The sequence below is a fragment of the Poecilia reticulata genome, linkage group LG10, assembly GCF_000633615.1.
Source record: "Poecilia reticulata strain Guanapo linkage group LG10, Guppy_female_1.0+MT, whole genome shotgun sequence".
Taxonomy (NCBI): Eukaryota; Metazoa; Chordata; class Actinopteri; order Cyprinodontiformes; family Poeciliidae; genus Poecilia; species Poecilia reticulata.
Genome location: NC_024340.1, coordinates 31,525,491 through 31,542,032, shown reverse-complemented (window position 1 = coordinate 31,542,032; position 16,542 = coordinate 31,525,491). Strand labels below are relative to the sequence as shown.

The window sequence follows — 16,542 nt, the reverse complement described above, 5'->3', positions numbered from 1 at the left end:
GTGTGTGTGCGTGTGTGTGTGTGGATTAGCCAGGATTGTTCTTCTGTGATTATTCAAACAAACTCAAATATGACAAGAGTAAACAGGTATCAGGGTCAGGCTAAAAAAATAATTAGGAGAATAAAGTCGACATAATACAAGAATAAAGTTGTTTGGTCTGATTTTTTTCTTTATAATTTTCTCCCCATGTTGTTACGACTTTTTCAGGTAATTCAACACTTTATTCTTGCACTGTTACAACTTTATTCTCCTAATTTTGCAAGTTACTTTAGTCTTGTATTATTCCACTTTACTGGCGCATTATTACACATTTATTCTCAGCATCTTATAAATGTATTCTTGTAATATAACTCATTTTAGTCATACTTAAATCAAAAGTAAGCAATCAGACCAAAAACCTCAGATAACTTCTTGAATAAATTATTGGGGATGCAATGATACAAATATTCAGGACGATATCCGATATTAATGATGATGTTTTGGTCGATAACCGATATTTACCGACACTATTTATATCTCTATACCGTTTTGACACTTGGAAAAAGTGTCAAAGACGCAGCTGTTGGTGGTTATTCTGACACAGAAGGTGAGGTGAGAAGAACCCAACCTGTTCGTTGATGGAGCTGTAGTCGTTGGTGGTGGACACGTCATCGTCCTCCGAGTCGAACAGTCCCTCCTGGTTGTCCAGCAGCTCGGCCAGCACCCTGCTAACCGACTCCTGGTCCCGAATGTCCTCCCGCTCAGCGGACAGACTGAAAACAGACGACGAGACAAGACATTTCAGTCGGGTTTCCAAATTCAGGCCGGTGGTTGGCATGTCAGAGGCTTCTTACTGAAAGATGTCGGGTCCAAAGACGGCGGCCAGCGCCCCGACGGTCCAGCTGTCCGGCTGGAGGGAAGCCACGCTGGACAGGAAGCGGCACAGGAAGCGGAGTAGCCCGTAGTTCACATGGGGCAGCTGCTGCAGCAGGTACTTCAGGTTTCTGCACAGCTCCTCCTCATTGCTGTAATCTGCATTCAATAGACCAGAGATCCCTGAAAATGTTCACTGTGCAACAGAAACTAGCAGGAGTTCTGGAAAAAGTATTCACACACAGATTTATGACCCAAAACAGCCCGTCAGCAATGATCTGCATGACGACAAAATGAATAAAAAGAGGATTAGAGGAGATTATCTATGCCAGGAGCAGCATCAAAAAGGACACTGCACAGAGGTGAGCCATAAATGGAAACAGAGCAAATCTGAAAATGGAGAATTTGGTCCTTTAAATCTCAACAAATGAACCTTTATGAGCATTAAAGATGCATTAAACATTTCAGAATGATTAAGTCTCAGTTCTTTCATAATTCATCACAAATGGAAACTTCAACATTTTGGTTGAGGAAAATCACTGAACGATCCGAACCGTCGGCTCAGTTCACGGCAATTCTTAAAACGTACACCAGAAAAGTGTAACATATTTATTTATATCAATTAATGGCACTTATTTTCTTAGACAATGTTATAATTATTTTAATGTGTAATTATAATGATTTTGTTTGTTGAGGTCAGTAGAAAATTGCATATTGGACCTTCTTAGCTGAATGTGCCGTCTGGTGGCACATTCACCTTCTGGTGGACTCATACCTGATAAAAAAAACACCTTTATTTTTACAATAATCACATCTTCTATGAGTTTAACTAATGGTTTATCAGACTGGTTTGTGGGAAACTGAACTTTATTATCCTCCATCTTTTCCTAATGTTTGATTCTTATACACGGGCAAAAGCATTAACTTAGCAGTAGCGATCTAGCAAAATGCGCTCTAACTGTTTTTATCTTTATTTCTTGATATTCTTGTTAAATCATACATTACTTTTATAATAGCAATGACATACAAAAAGAAAAAAAAAAAGAAAAATACCCTCCCTGGAAGTATTTCTATTAGCACATGTGCAAATTAGCCGATAGGACGGATCGTGCTGTGACAAGGATCAACAAATAATATTTCATGTTAGGTTACCGAGAGGTGAACAATCTGATCGGACGCTGCGTCCCTGAAACGCACCTTGGTAGAGCTGCAGGATGTGTCCCTGCAGAGCCGTTGGTATGACGGGTTCGGGAAGCTCCTGCAGGAAGAGGCGGAGCAAACTGACCGCTGATGCCAGATCAGCCTCCTTCTCCAGCTCCACCTCCTCGCCGCTGTCGTAGCGCTGACGCAGCCAGTCTACTCGCTCCGCGTTGCCGTTAACCAGGAAGAGTCCCTCCAAGTCCAGCTGACCTGATGACGCAGACAGACAGCAGCTGTTTACCGGGCCTTCATCTGCGTGACCTTCTGAAGAGAGGCCATGTTTAAGTTTGAGGCTCATTACAAACAAAAGTTGAGAGTTTGGACTGTCCCTTCGCAGATATTCTGGACTCTAACGCTGCTGCAGAATCAAACAGAATTACCAAAATTATTACATTTAATCCCTGTATCCAGATTCTGAGCACAGAAACTCTGAAATACATAAAAATACAGACTTGGAAACTTGCTGACCCTGTAAAGTTCAGAGCCAGCAAGTTTTATGAAACGGCAAAAAAAAAAAAAAATTCAGCAAAAGTCGCATTTTGAAAAATGAAAAGTACAAAGCAGTTTACTTTGGACTCTTATTTTATTTTTTTACAAAAGTCCTAACTGGCATATTTTCCCATTTTCCCAGTCTGAGCATAATTAATATGTTTAAAAGAGTAACTTTGTTTAAACTTCATGGTTTTTGTTTTGGTTGTTTCATTTATTTTGTATATTTAAAATGTCTTCCAGTTCCAGTAAAATGTTCTTTGGAAATTAAAGTTTATTGATCTTTGAGAGGGTGTACTTGCATTGAGCTGCCATTATCATTTCATTGGTTGAAAATGATCTTAAATAGTGATGCCCTCTCTTAATTTAAAAATGTGATTGTTAGTTTTGCACAATGTCAATAAAAATGAGGGTAAATGTTCTGTTAAAGTGAAACAGTAAATGTTGACCTCCAGCTATTTTACATACTTTTTGAATTAATAAAAGTTGTTAAATTGAAAAAAGTGGAATTCAGAAAGATAAAAGAAAGAAAATAATGAGATTTTTTGTAGAGCTGTTTCAAATTTCTAAATATAGATGCAATGCATACAATGACTATTTTGTAACATGAGGATTTTGAAATGGCTTCTTTTCTGCTGTTTGCCGCCTGGTGTCTGATCCATTAGTGAGCCTTGAACCCGGTTCATGTCCAGAAGACTAAAAGGAATCCTGTGGACCAGATTCCCTTTTCTGGCTCCACACAGCTGACCGCATGAAACGCAGCGGCTCAGACGACAATAAGGGGCCACTGTTAAAAAAAATGAACCGTTTCTGACTGTGGGTTCTTTATAAGATTCATACGTTGGCTGCAACACAGAATGAAAATGTACCCAAACAGAAGGAGACTTTTCATCTTTATTTTCCATTAAGTGAAATGACAAATATAAATAACAGCCAGTAAAACCTGAGGTATCACTCACAAAGCAGGACAGATTAATGATGATGACTAATTAACGCTCCAGCTGAGACTCCTTACATAACTTCACACAGCTGAACAGCTGCTGGGTCACCAACCTGTTCCACACCTTACTAGGCCTGGACACTTTGTTCCAATCTTTACATCAACTCGACACATTTTTCAGTAAACTCTGTGTTCCCATTGACAGTTCCTACCTAACAGACACAGTAAGGCTGTCACAAAAGGGAATAAATCAATTAATCGCATGATAAATTGAAATGAGCACGATGACTTTCATTTGCATGCTTGATTTTTTTGTAGTTTGCTTATTCTTTAAAGAGATGTTGCACTTGAATATTGTTGAAAAGTCGTCATTTTGAAAAATGAAAATGCAAAGGAGTTAGTTTGCACTTATTTTTTTTTTAAAGTTCAAACTGCCAGTTTTGCCCGTTTTCCCTGCTGTAGCTGAATGATTAATATGATTGAAACTTGATCATTTTTGCTTTGTTTATTTATTTTGGATATGTTAATTGCCATCCAGTTCCAGTGTGAAATGTTCTTTAGAAATTAAAGTTTTTTCAAGAGTGTGTACTTAAATTAATATGCCATTATCATTATGCTGTTTGAAAGTGGTTTCAAAACGACAACATTGTTGTTTATTGCAATACTTTCTGGGACAATTCATATTTCAGAAAATTTTCTTATTTTGCTCAACTTTCACAGCAGAAATGTTTTGACCCCACATTCTGAATTTAGAACAGAACTGCCCATCCGTCGTTTTATTTTATAAGGAGATCAAAACGTCATTTTCACAGAGTGCTTGGGACGTCTTAGATAACGTTATCTGGTCAAAAGGTTTTATAAGGACCACAGATTATTAATTAATTTTAAATCCCTGCAGGCCACACACAGACTCCTGTCTCTCTGTACTTATGTGGTCTTACACCGACTTCCAACCCCAACCTTTTCACTAAACCTGATTAATTTAAAGGTACCTCCAAACCCGACAATGGAATACAGTCAATCAATCAATCAAATTTTATTTGAATAGCACATTTCAGCAGCAAGGCATTTCAAAGTGCTTTACATAATTAAAATAAAAACAGCATGTGACATTGAATGAACAGTGAGAAAGAGATTTTGAAAAAGATTAAAAAAGATAAAAACATTAAAACCCCCACCCCTTTTAGGGGTTAAACATGACTCGTGATTCAGTTAAACGTCGTTTAACTGAAGTCCTAAAAGTCAATAAATTCGAATACGTGTTCCATGAGGCTCATTTGTCGGATTAAGTACCTTTTGAAAATTTGCAACTTTTAAGCAGATATTAAACATATTTTTAGTTAAGCCCACATTTCTGTTTTAAAATAATTGTTTTTTTTAAATTGGTCAAATGTAATGTTCTAACGTTACTTATGTTTTCACTAACTGTCTGTGGAAAATCGTCACAATTAAATACAAAGGCTTTAAAGCATCCACTTAGTGATAAAGTTCCTGAAATGAATGGACTTCTCAATAATATTCTAATTTATTGAATGGGTCTGTATACCCATTCACACCTTAGACCTAACCCCTAAAACAAATATTGTTTTTATATTGTGTGGACATGACAAAATGTCCTCACAACTACAAATGTCCTCACATTGTTGGTGATTTGCCACGTTCCCAGAATGATAGGTAAACAAGTATAGACACACACAAACATACAAAATGTGGATGTTTTTGATTTGGAACCAACGAGAAACCAAACCTGCACTGGGAGAAGATGCAAACCACATGACAAAGGCACCAGTGAGGATTCGAACCAGGACCTTCTTTTCACTATTTGCTTTTTATGCTGTTGTTTTACACATTTCAATAGCTAGAAATTAAAACAGTCTTTCGTTTCCCAAATTTTTATTTTAAAAGGTATAACTGAGGTTGCTGCAGTTAGAAGTTAGCAGAAAAACAATATGGGCAATAAAGGGCAGATGCAGGAAAACCTCAACCTGCTGCTCTCCTTATCACCCAGAACTTTTGATGGATCTGAAGTTAGCAGGACTGTTATGCAATGAAAAAGGAAGCCATGGGTGGAGCTGTCATCAGAGTCATCAGAGCTCAACACACATACCAGAATACCAGTTCAATACAACATACTAGAGCACAGGTCACCAGAGGTCAACAGGAACCTTGATCCTGAAAACATCTGAGACTTGTTGACTCATTGTGTGGTTAATGCCAATGCTAACGCTAACAGAACCTTATGTCACTATGATTACCGAATGGATTTACAACAATTCTTTTTATTTTTATAAAAAGTACTTCTCATTTATTCATAGATTAACTTGTTCATTTAATTTAGTCAATTTGTCGTGTTTGATTTTGTCATAAAGTAATTGATGAAATCCAAGAGAAAACTTATTTGCAGAACAACCAGTGGAAACCAAGAATGTGAAAATGTTTGAACTACACCAACAGGAAAATAAAAAATTGCTTTAGATTTCTCCCACAAAGAGAAACAAAATCATCTGCGTCTCTCACCATGTTCCTCGATGTAGTCAACGATGTGTTTGACCAGCGCAGGAACCTCATGGCCGCTGACCGTGTGCGCGCGCGTCACTTCCTCCAAAGGAACGCCAAAAACCCGAGCGGTGCTGGCTGAGCCCTCGCCCTCATTGCCTGGCAACGGAGACACGCTCTTCCTCATGGCCTCTTCCTCCGCCACCTCCTCCTCACCACAATACCGCTGAAACCTTACGTCTTCCCAAAGACAAAAAAACATTTTAATGAAGGAAAAAATTAACAAGAAACACATCTGTTATTAAAGCAGTTTACATTAAATGATTTTAGATTACTGGTACGGTGAATCTCAAATAATATTAGCTCTTCACAATGTTTTAAAATCTATTTATTACCATGTAAAAATTTTACATTTTCTGATCCAAGCTAATCCACAGATACTCCAAGTAGTTAATTTGGGTTTTGTTTGTAAATTGTTAAAAGAAAATGAGCCTTTTTCATTATTTATAGATAAATATTCATATATGCAATTCTTCAAACAAAACTAGAAATACACAATATTAAATATATTTATCCTTATTTATGATGAATAATTTCTAAAATAGATAATTAAAATATGGAAATAATCTAAAATTAGATTTTATGATTAAATTATTTAGGTGTGAATGGCGACACATTATGAATTTATTCAAACTGTCAGTCGAATAAAGACATCTATTTAAGATATCTACATTGTGGCATTTTCAAAGTATAAGCAAAATTCAGGATATATCAACTTTGAAAACTAAAAGAAGTTGAAAAAGGATGGAAAATGATCATTAGTATTACTACAGTATTTATTTATCAGATTCTTTACAGGAGGATTGTTGCTGATGCGTTTTTAAATAAAAGTAAATATGAAGTTTTGAAATCACAGTAATAAAAATAAGTCATTCTAGTCTGAAGTACTGAAGACAAACAGTGTAAATAAATAAAATTTTGTGTGTGTGTGTGTGTGTGTGTGTGTGTGTGTCTGTACCGTGTAGCAGTGACAGTGTGTCCTATCCTCTCCTCCTCTGGCCAGTGAACCACTGGACCATCTATGGCTGCTTCAGGTTGTGGCAGAAGATGAGCCGGTAGTTCCTCATTGACAGACCGCTGATCCTCTAGCAGGATTCCCTTCTAGCTTCACTGAGGACACACATTCAAAAGAAAAGTAAGAATTCAGTCTAACAACAAATTTATCACATTTAACATTTCCTGCTATGGATTTTCTCAGAGAAACAATGTTCTACGTTAACAGATTTTGTGTTGGCAGCCTTGCAGGTCTGCTTCTGAATCAAGTAGGGAGAATTTTATTTAAATAAAATATATAATAACATGAAGAGTTCAGAAAATATTACATACTTTAGGCTGTAAAATACTAAAAATGCAGGATCACGTGCAACACAAAGCTTATGCAGAAGAGCACATAAGATTTATAAAAGTCAAAGACGTAATAATCAGTCAACAGATTTTCTGTCGAATGGCGATGAGCGGGTCAAAATGAAAGACGTGACTTCCCGACCCATTAATTAAGTGCTCCACTGAGCATTCACACATTTTTCAGTCTGTAAAGCACTGACCAACAACCAAAATCAGATATGAATTAAAGAAAAATACTTTCCTGTATAAAATACTACATACGTCAACAACTTTGCTACACATTTCTCTGTCTTATGAACTGCAGTCTTTAGAATAAAAGCTACATGAAGCAGAAAGTCCTATTAATCAGTTTCGGTTTCTATTAAAAGTGTATGTCTGTACCAACCAGGAACAGACTGATCACTGCTAAACAAACAAAAACGTGTGTTTTCGCTTGGTTGACACAAACATCACGTTTCTTTTTTTTTTTTTTAGAATTAAGCAGGTAAAGAATGAAAACAATGTTCTCACAGTTATCTTTGTGTTTGTCTCGTCAACAAAGTAGTAAATGTCAGAATGCACTGTGAGGAACATGTTAATAAAGATATCCACCGTTTTGCTGATCCAGAGATGTAGAAAGTTATTGCATCCTAAAACTCTCGGAATAAAAGGAGTGTCAAGGGCAGTTCAGTGTTTTCTGAGTGGTTCTCGTTTTTCCTAAAGCTTATAAACCAACCCGTGGTTACAAGAGTTTGGAGTTCGCTCATAATGACTTCTGACTAAAAAGCATTCTTCAGCCTCTTTTCCTCCTAAAAGAGGCTAAACTGGCACCTTTAAAGAGGCGGGTAAGCCTCTTTAAAAGCCAAGGAAAATCCCTCTGTTCCTGAGGAAACGTTTGTTCTGGGTCAAAGCTCTAGCAGAACTTAAAGGTGTTTCTCAAGCCAAATCCTTCTGTTCTAAGCAAACTAAGCTGATATTAAACTCCAACACATGTTGAATAGTGTAAGATTATTACTCCCACACATTCAACAGCTGTATACTCCATCATTTCTGTATTATATTTAAATATCCGTGTGCTGAGAGGGCGCCAAACCGGAGTCAAATTGCTTGAAATATTTGGCAATGGAGCTGGTTCTGCTACTTTAAGAGTAAATGGCCCAAAGCTTTCCCTTTCCGAACACATTGGAGCTACAAGACGACCCAAATGTTTCTGAACTTAAGACTGGAAAACAGCACAACTCAGGCCCCAAGACAAATTATCTAAAAATTCAGAAGTGGGCGGAGCCAACAGACTGAGGGGCGTGGCCAACAGTAGGCGGGAGTTGGGTCGGGGTAACAGAAGCACTACTGTCAACTTTGTCGATATATTTAAGCAACTTTGCAGACCCTCTGGGGAATCTTTCAAGAAATCAACAAGCAACAAATCTGGCAAAAAAAAAAAAAGTAAAAACAGTAAATAGTGATCAATCTACTGATTTTTATTGGGTTTTTTCCAAAACAAAAACGACTAGTGACAAATCCAGAAATTTTTTTTATTTTTATTTTTTTCAAAAAAAGTGACTAGCAGCAAAGTAGCAATAAAAAAAAACTATTAACAAATCTTAACATTTTGTCAAAAAAGTAACGAAAATAGCAACCTTTTTTTTTTTTTTTTAAGAAGTAACTGGCAGCAAATTAGCACATTTTTCTTCAGAAAATGACCAGCGACAAGTCTATCAACTTTAAAAAACAACCAGAGACAAATCGTACCACTTCTTGAAAAACTTTTGCTTTTCAAAATTAATAAAATAGTAACATATTTTGTGACTTTTTACATGAAAATGTCTAGACCAGGGGTGGGCAACTCCAGGCCTGCAGGGCCTCCTGCAACTTTTAGGTGCGTCTCTGCTTCAACACACCGGAGTCAAATAAAGGGGTCGTTAGCAGGACTCTGGAGAACCGGACTGCACCGAGGAGGTGATTCAGCTGTTGGATCCAGGTGTGTTGGACCAGGGAGACGTCTAAGGGCTGCAGGACTCCGGCCCTCCAGGACCAGGACTGCCCAGCCCTGCTCTAGAAACAAATGTAGCTCCTTCTTCAAAAGTTACTACCGTGTTTCCCCGATTGTAAGACGTATCAGGGATTTCAGGGGGGTCGGCTAATATAAGCCGTACCCCGAACTTTCGGGGAAACACGGGGGTATTGCCGCCTCCCTCTCATCTAGCTGCGCACCGTCCCCCTCTCCATACGTCACCGCGCCGTCCCCTGCACTTCCTTTCATAAAACTGTTTTGTGGTGAATACAATACTGTTCAGGTTGTTAATAAATGTTAATTTTATGGTTAAAACAAAAAATTCGACAATTTTTTTCCAATATAAGACATACCTCGAAAGTAAGACATAGTGGGGCTTTTGGGGATAAAAAGAAAGTAAGACACCGTCTTACTTTTGGGGAAACACGGTAGTGACATACATGGCGACTTTCTTTCACAAAAATGACTAGCAACAAATCTAGCAACTTTTTATTCTAAAAAAAAAAAACAAACTACAGATTAATCTTGTGACTTAACCAACTGCTGACCAATCTTGGAACTTTAAATAATAAAATCCAATATTTACACCCTTAAGGTCCAGTTTATCTTCAAAAATCACTCTCTGACTCCAGATGTGTTTTATGAATAAAATGCAACCTGATTTAATCTGTGTGTAAAACTTAGAGATCAGGACGAGACGGTGATGATAGGAGAACGCTAACCAGGTCAAAAATATTCAAAACAAGAGCACAAAAAAAAATCATAAAACTGCATAAAAGAGTTTTCCTTCAGCAGAAAGCAGGGTTAACATTTTCACAGCTGAACCAACTCTAATTAACTTTATTGGTTCATTCTTTGTATGGTTTAGGGTTTGTACTCATCTAGCTGATAACGGCTCACGTCCTCCTCAACCCAAACACTTGGTTATTCGTTCTGTACTTCCATCTAAAGTTAACCGCCTCCAGTCTGCTTTTATCAGCTAATTAGAGAAGCTACGATCTGTTGCGACGACCAGGAAATCGTCTCTGAGCCGTAACAAGCCAAAAGCCAGCCATCACACCTACCTTGATTCAGTTAGTTTCCATTAACTGCCCACTGCAGACTGGTAGAGGCAGTAAATTTAAATGAGCCAAGTCGATATCAGGTTTCAGCTCGTTTCTAAAAGCAGCACCTGCCCACATTCAGATGTGAAGCCTCAGCAGCGCTCCGCGGGGGGGGCGGCGGCTTTCAAACAAAGGTCACGGGTTCAATACCTGCAAAACAGCGACTGCACACCTGACCCAAAACGTCCGCGCATCGGTGAGGTGGTCACCTCCCTGCAAACGGCCAAATCCTTTCAGAACCGGTGAATACGGAGCCGGAAAATCCCGCTATGGTTAATCTGAACCAGCATTTCCTTCAGAACAGAGACTCATTTTATCCAACTGCTTAAAATGGATTAAAGCTGTTAAACTAAATATTAATGAACAGCAAAACGACAGGAAATGACATTTCCAGCAGCAGAATTACTCAACTAACTGCGCTGGTCCAAATTAAAGCGATAAACATTATGATCATTAGTTTTTTGTTTTCTTTGTTGCTGTATAACACAGATTATGAAGAATTTATAAGATGCACATTGGCAAGGAGCTGGTAATCGCCGTGATGCTGTATGTCCAGTTGTTATTTATAATGGTCCTGATTATTAAAGGTCTGAAGGTTTTCTTGTCTTGTTGTGAGAGTCAGTTTGTAAATCATATAATGTGTTTGTTGGTTCTTTAACACAGGCACATTCGTACTATAACATGGTTTTAATTAGACATTTCTGACAATTATTGAGTCAGTAAGTGATATTAAATTGAGATAAGTGTTCACTTCTTTTTACTCCTTTTCAAACAGAAACAAATTATTTTGTTTTCTTGCTTTTAGAAAACCCAGTTTGAAATAAATTGAAGTCTTAATGAATCAGATTAATAAGTCAGCTAAAGTGACTGAGGTATTTCTGCGGCGTTGTCATGCATCCTTACACTTCCCTGTTTTCAGCAGAGCAAGGTTGACTTTTCACACACAAACCGCCGCACACCCTGGAGCACATGACCAGGAAAGCATGCCGATCCGAATCTCTGCCGCCGACACGCAGCATGTGACGGAGAGCTGCCGTGTCACAGCAAAACACCGCGGCAGCTTCCTTCAGCGAGCCGAACGGATCCGGTTTGGCTCAGCAAAACTGCAATCATGTCACAAACATGAAGGCTTCGCAGCACGTCAGACTGACATCAGTCTGCAGTAAGCGACACAACAGGAAGTCTGTCGTTAATCAGCTTAAGCCCAACCTGCGCTCACTCAGTGTATCAGTCTGCTGTGATCCAAGCATTGAGCAACGAGGGCTCAAACCGTCAACTTTCTGTTGTCACAACAAAACACAGAGAGGAAATGCAACACCTGCTCAACGCTTCCCGCAGATTCCCCTCGTTTAGTCACAGTGGCTGGACTTTACTCCCAACAGGGTGATAAAAGTATTCAACCCTTCACATTTATTCTGCTTTTACTTTGAAAAATACATTTGCTCTCATTGTTGAGTGATGAAGTAACTGTCACAATAAATTGTGCGATAAACGATAATATTGTTGCTTTGGGGTAAAGGAATAATAATGCAAGAACAGATCATCAAAGATAATAAACTTTAAATTCTAATGAACATTTAACTCTGGAACTGGAAGACCTTTTAAATATCCAAAAGCCTTAAACAACAGAAACGACAAATAAAATTAATTATCAGGTCTCTAAACAAAACAGTGCAGGGATTCCCCCAGTGTATTATAAGCCTGGCGGGCCACCAGGCTTTACTTGTGCCCCACCAGGCTTAGCAATGCTTATTTAATTATTTTTTAATGTTTGCATTTTTTTAAGACTTCATAGCTGGTGTCCAGATATTAATCTTCCAATAACACATAATTATCAGGTGATAATTTCACATTTCCTGTCAACTTTAAACATTTTTTAACTCAATTAAATGGGTTGTTGGCTTCAATGTTGTTTTTTTTGTGTATTTACAATACTCACCAAATAAACATGAATAGTTTCCACAGAACCTGATGTTTTTTTTTGTCCAATTATTTGATGAATTGCCAGAAATATCGGTAGAGCACTCGGTTACTAAATTAATCGTTAGCTGCAGCTCTACCAAAACCGTTTCGATGCTCCTGAAGACTCCTGGGGAAAAAGATGCTAAAGACTCATCACCAGATAAAGTTCACCAGGTCGCAGCTTAGGGGTAACTACTTCCTTAAGTGGTGAACTTCCTTACCGGTACAGTCGAACAGAAGAGGAACTAACGCAAAAATAACTTTTTCTCCAGTGAACTAAAAAACATGACCCATTTAATGCTGCGTCATTTTCTGACAAACCAGATAAAGAAGTGTTAGGATGCATTTATGCAAGTTTTTATCAGATGAGCGAGACTGAGCCCACCAAATACTTCATCACAGATACAGGAAAGACAATAACCTTTATTACTTTATTAAAGTAAATCAGAGATAACAAAATGTTTATGTCAAAGTAAAATGAGGTCACTGGTGGACAGCAGGACGTCAGATGTTTGGGTCAGGAGCCAACATTTGTTTCCGTCTGTATGACTGTGGTTCTACTTTAAACAGAAAGAAAGCAGCAAACCTTGTTAGTTGGGCTGCAAAAAACATAAGAAAAGCAATTTTACGGCAAAGACTGGAGGAGAAACGAGCGGCAGGACAAACAGACGTGTCAGGAAGATGAGCAGAGGCCGGTAAGGAGACGGCAACCGGAAGAAAGATCCGTCTGAGGTTGGCTGCTCTAACCTACTTTATCGTCTCCTGCCGGCCCGTCTCTGATGAATTAATAACCGGCTGCTGCCTCCAGCGCCTCCCTCCTGCACAAATATGCATCATATTTCCCCTCATTCATTTTAAAGACGAAGAGAACATGCAACAAAGTTCATCTTCCTTGTCAAATGCTTGTCCTGCATAAACCAAACGGCTGATTAAAGGAAGTCCTGCATGATAAAAATCAGGGTCCTGCAACCTGCAGACCTTCAGCAATGGACCTTCATAAAAACAACTCCACTGAATTTCCATAATAAATGACACTGGAAGTACCAGTAATACTTTTTTAGAGTTCAGGAAGTGCACGCCTTTTCCCAGAATTTTCCACAAATATCAACAAGTCAAAGCAGACGATGTATCCATCTTCCTTTCGTTTTAAGGTTTCCAATAAGAAGACAAGTTTTACTTTAACTGGGCTGAGCGTAAAACGGCTCTTTGGATCGTAAAGTTTGCAGACCGCTGCTGCAGGTTGCTGAATTTATTAATCAGAGAGAAACATTTTAAACAGAGAAGAAGAAAAACGTCTGAAGGCCAAATTTCTAGACCTTCCTGTTAGAAACATTTGTTGAAACATTTTTTAGTGGCTTTGGACAGGCCAGCAAAATGCTGTGCAGAAAGAGCCCGAGACGCCCACAGCTGAAACATAACGCAGCTCTGTGTTCACCCTGTGGGAGTGGAGGAAAGGCAGCTCTCTGTTTGCAGCATTTGCATCACGTTTGGTTTGATGCCACTGAGAGGAACGAAGGCCTGCAGGGTTCGGGTTGGGCCTGCAGCGGTTTAGCTTTACAAACGGACATAAAAACTGGAGGTTAAACCACTTCTCAAAAATCTGAGTTTCTCTGTCGCATCTTAAAATATCTTCACACTATTTGAAGAGGAACTAGATTATAATTTCCTTTTATAAACAGGAAATCGGTACCGATATTTCTGGCAATTCATCAAATGATTGGACAATAATTGGCTGACTGATTTGAAGATAAAATATTTCCAGGTCTGAGGCAGTTTATGCATCATTAGCTTCAGTCAAAGCAGAAAATAAACTTAAAATTAGGGCAGGGCTTTAATGTGTTCATTTTTATTCATTAGATTTTAACATGTTAACCTGTAAAAAGACAGCATTTATTTTTTAAATGTAAACGTTCTGACCCGGAACCTTTGCATTGCGTTTCTGGTACGCACATAAATCTGACGCACATCTACCAACAGCAGTGATGGAGGACAAAGCTAATAAGTTTGATTTATTATCGTCATGATAAATTACAATTAGTGACGTTAAAAACTCCCCAAAACTGTCCTTATAGTCGGGATTGATAGTTTTACTGTTTTCTCAATGAAAGAATTAATAAATACCAATAAATTTGAAAATACCGTCACCGTGTGCAGCTTGGTGATGTAAATCACATTCTTTACGTGAAGCACAGTTTTTTGTTTTTGGAGCAGTTTTTGTGGGGATATAACTGAAGTCATTCTTAATTAAACCAGCTGTGTTAATATTGGCCCAAACTTTCTAATCAGTGCATTTCTAATTACACAAACATCAGCAATCTAATAAAAATAAACATTTGAGTTATTTAGATCATCTGTTCTCAATTTTATTATGAAAGAATAAAATAGAAAACAGTGCAGAAGTCTGTAATAAATAGTAATATTTGCAGACCTGATAGAACCAGGCTGAGTTCAATCTGCTGAGGAGCTGACCGAGCAGCATCCTGCAGGAAGTGGGACTCAAAACAGAAAACATAAAAAATGTGGCTGAATAATGACTCTGAAATGAGGAAATACTGAAGCCAGAGCCGAGAGCTTCAGCTGAACAGAAAAACTCTTGTCGTTTCCGTCTGTGTGTGTTTTTGTTGCTGTAAACAATGGATGAAAACACAAGCTGTGAACAGACCGAGCAGCGAGCAAACCATGACGCTGCAGTTTCACCGTCTCACACGGACGACAGGGAGCCGTTCAGTCGCTTTCATTAACACACACACACACACACAGTCTGAGAATAAACACATCAGGCTCCGTGGTCGCCGATTGTTTGAAACATTCCTCCAACTTCTCAGGACCATGAGAGCCAGAGCTGCTGCGCCGCGGTAATTGATCTGAATACGCAGCGACTCGGATCAAACGTCTCCAGGACCTGAACCTTCGATCTGCTGCCAGAAAGCCGACTTAGCCGCTCCTGAGCCCAGTCCAGCCTGATCCATCGGGTCGGGTTGGAATCGGCGTCGGCTCGGGCAACGAGGAAATCAGTCACCAGGAAGGAACAGCAGGCAGCTTGTGCGCCGCGCTCAAACTGTCCAGTCACACAGAAACCTTGTCCTGGGTTTAAAAATAGAAACACGGCGCAGCGTGCGAGGAAATATTTAATAAAGGGACTTTCCAAAAACAGTCGGAACAAACCGACAATCTGAATGTTTCGGTCTGATTTATAAACATCCTCCTTCTGCTATTCTGGAATAAATTAAAACGCAACAGAAATTTGGATTCCTGTTTTAGAGGAAACTGACAAATAATTACATTAAAAGTAAGAAAAATCTTTCCCGCTACATAGTTTACCAAAAACGACCCGAACGATGCAGGATTTTCAATCACACTGATGAGATAAAGCCCAGTTTGTGGTAAAACCTCATTTTCCTGCACGTTAAAGCGGCATTAAACGTCTCCAGCTCACGAGTTTTCAAGGTGACGTCTGTAACTGCAGACGCTGAGCGCCTTAAACACGTCCTCACCCGGATTACTCAACCCAGCCATCTGCTCAGGATCCAAGCCGTCAGAAGAAACTCGCACCAAAACGGAGAGACTCGGATCTGATGCCGATCCAAACCTGCCGCGTTTAACCCTCCTGTTATGTTCGTTTCTGAGCTACAGCAATAATGTTTGTGGGTCAATTTGACCCGGGGAGAGTTTTATCATGCAATCAGGAACCAAAAAATTCCTCCAAAACATTTCTTTATCCGATTATTAACTCTAATACTAACCATCTCAATCAAAATTTGTGCAATTATGTTTTTTATTTCTCAGAAATTAAGGATTAATGACGACGACTTACTCAATTACTCATTTGGACATAAAAAATGGGATTTACATTTTTTATGTCCACTGAAAAAAAACCTAGACACAAAAAAACAATAATTTCCTTGAAAGTGATCTTTGGTAAAAAATTTTATATTACATTTAATTTTTTTTTTTCAAAGGGTGATCTTTATAATTGAACTTGAGACACACAAACTGTTCCGGGTCCAATTGACCCGCCAAATTAAAATCAAGATAAATGAGTCATGCAGAGAGTATTTATGTTTTCCTCCACTTCTACTGAGTGTCACTCAGTGTGGGTGGAGTTT

General features: G+C 38.7%; 1 protein-coding gene across 5 annotated transcripts in view; it reads right to left on the bottom strand.

Annotated features, from left to right (window-relative positions):
• fam13b (family with sequence similarity 13 member B) overlaps positions 1-16,542 on the bottom strand; it is a 56,761-nt gene that overhangs the window by 34,640 nt on the left and 5,579 nt on the right. For 4 of the 5 annotated variants that reach the window (XM_008421015.2, XM_008421013.2, XM_008421016.2 and 1 more), the window contains exons 2-6: positions 6,996-7,147; positions 5,999-6,217; positions 2,050-2,262; positions 834-1,011; positions 608-752 (exon numbers count right to left, since the gene is read on the bottom strand). In XM_008421015.2, coding sequence (XP_008419237.1) covers positions 608-752; positions 834-1,011; positions 2,050-2,262; positions 5,999-6,164 — 702 coding nt within the window. In that variant the 5' untranslated portion in view covers positions 6,165-6,217; positions 6,996-7,147. Of the gene's footprint in view, positions 1-607; positions 753-833; positions 1,012-2,049; positions 2,263-5,998; positions 6,218-6,995; positions 7,148-10,435; positions 10,489-16,542 lie in introns of those variants that run through there. The other variant, XM_008421014.2, reaches the window with a different exon arrangement.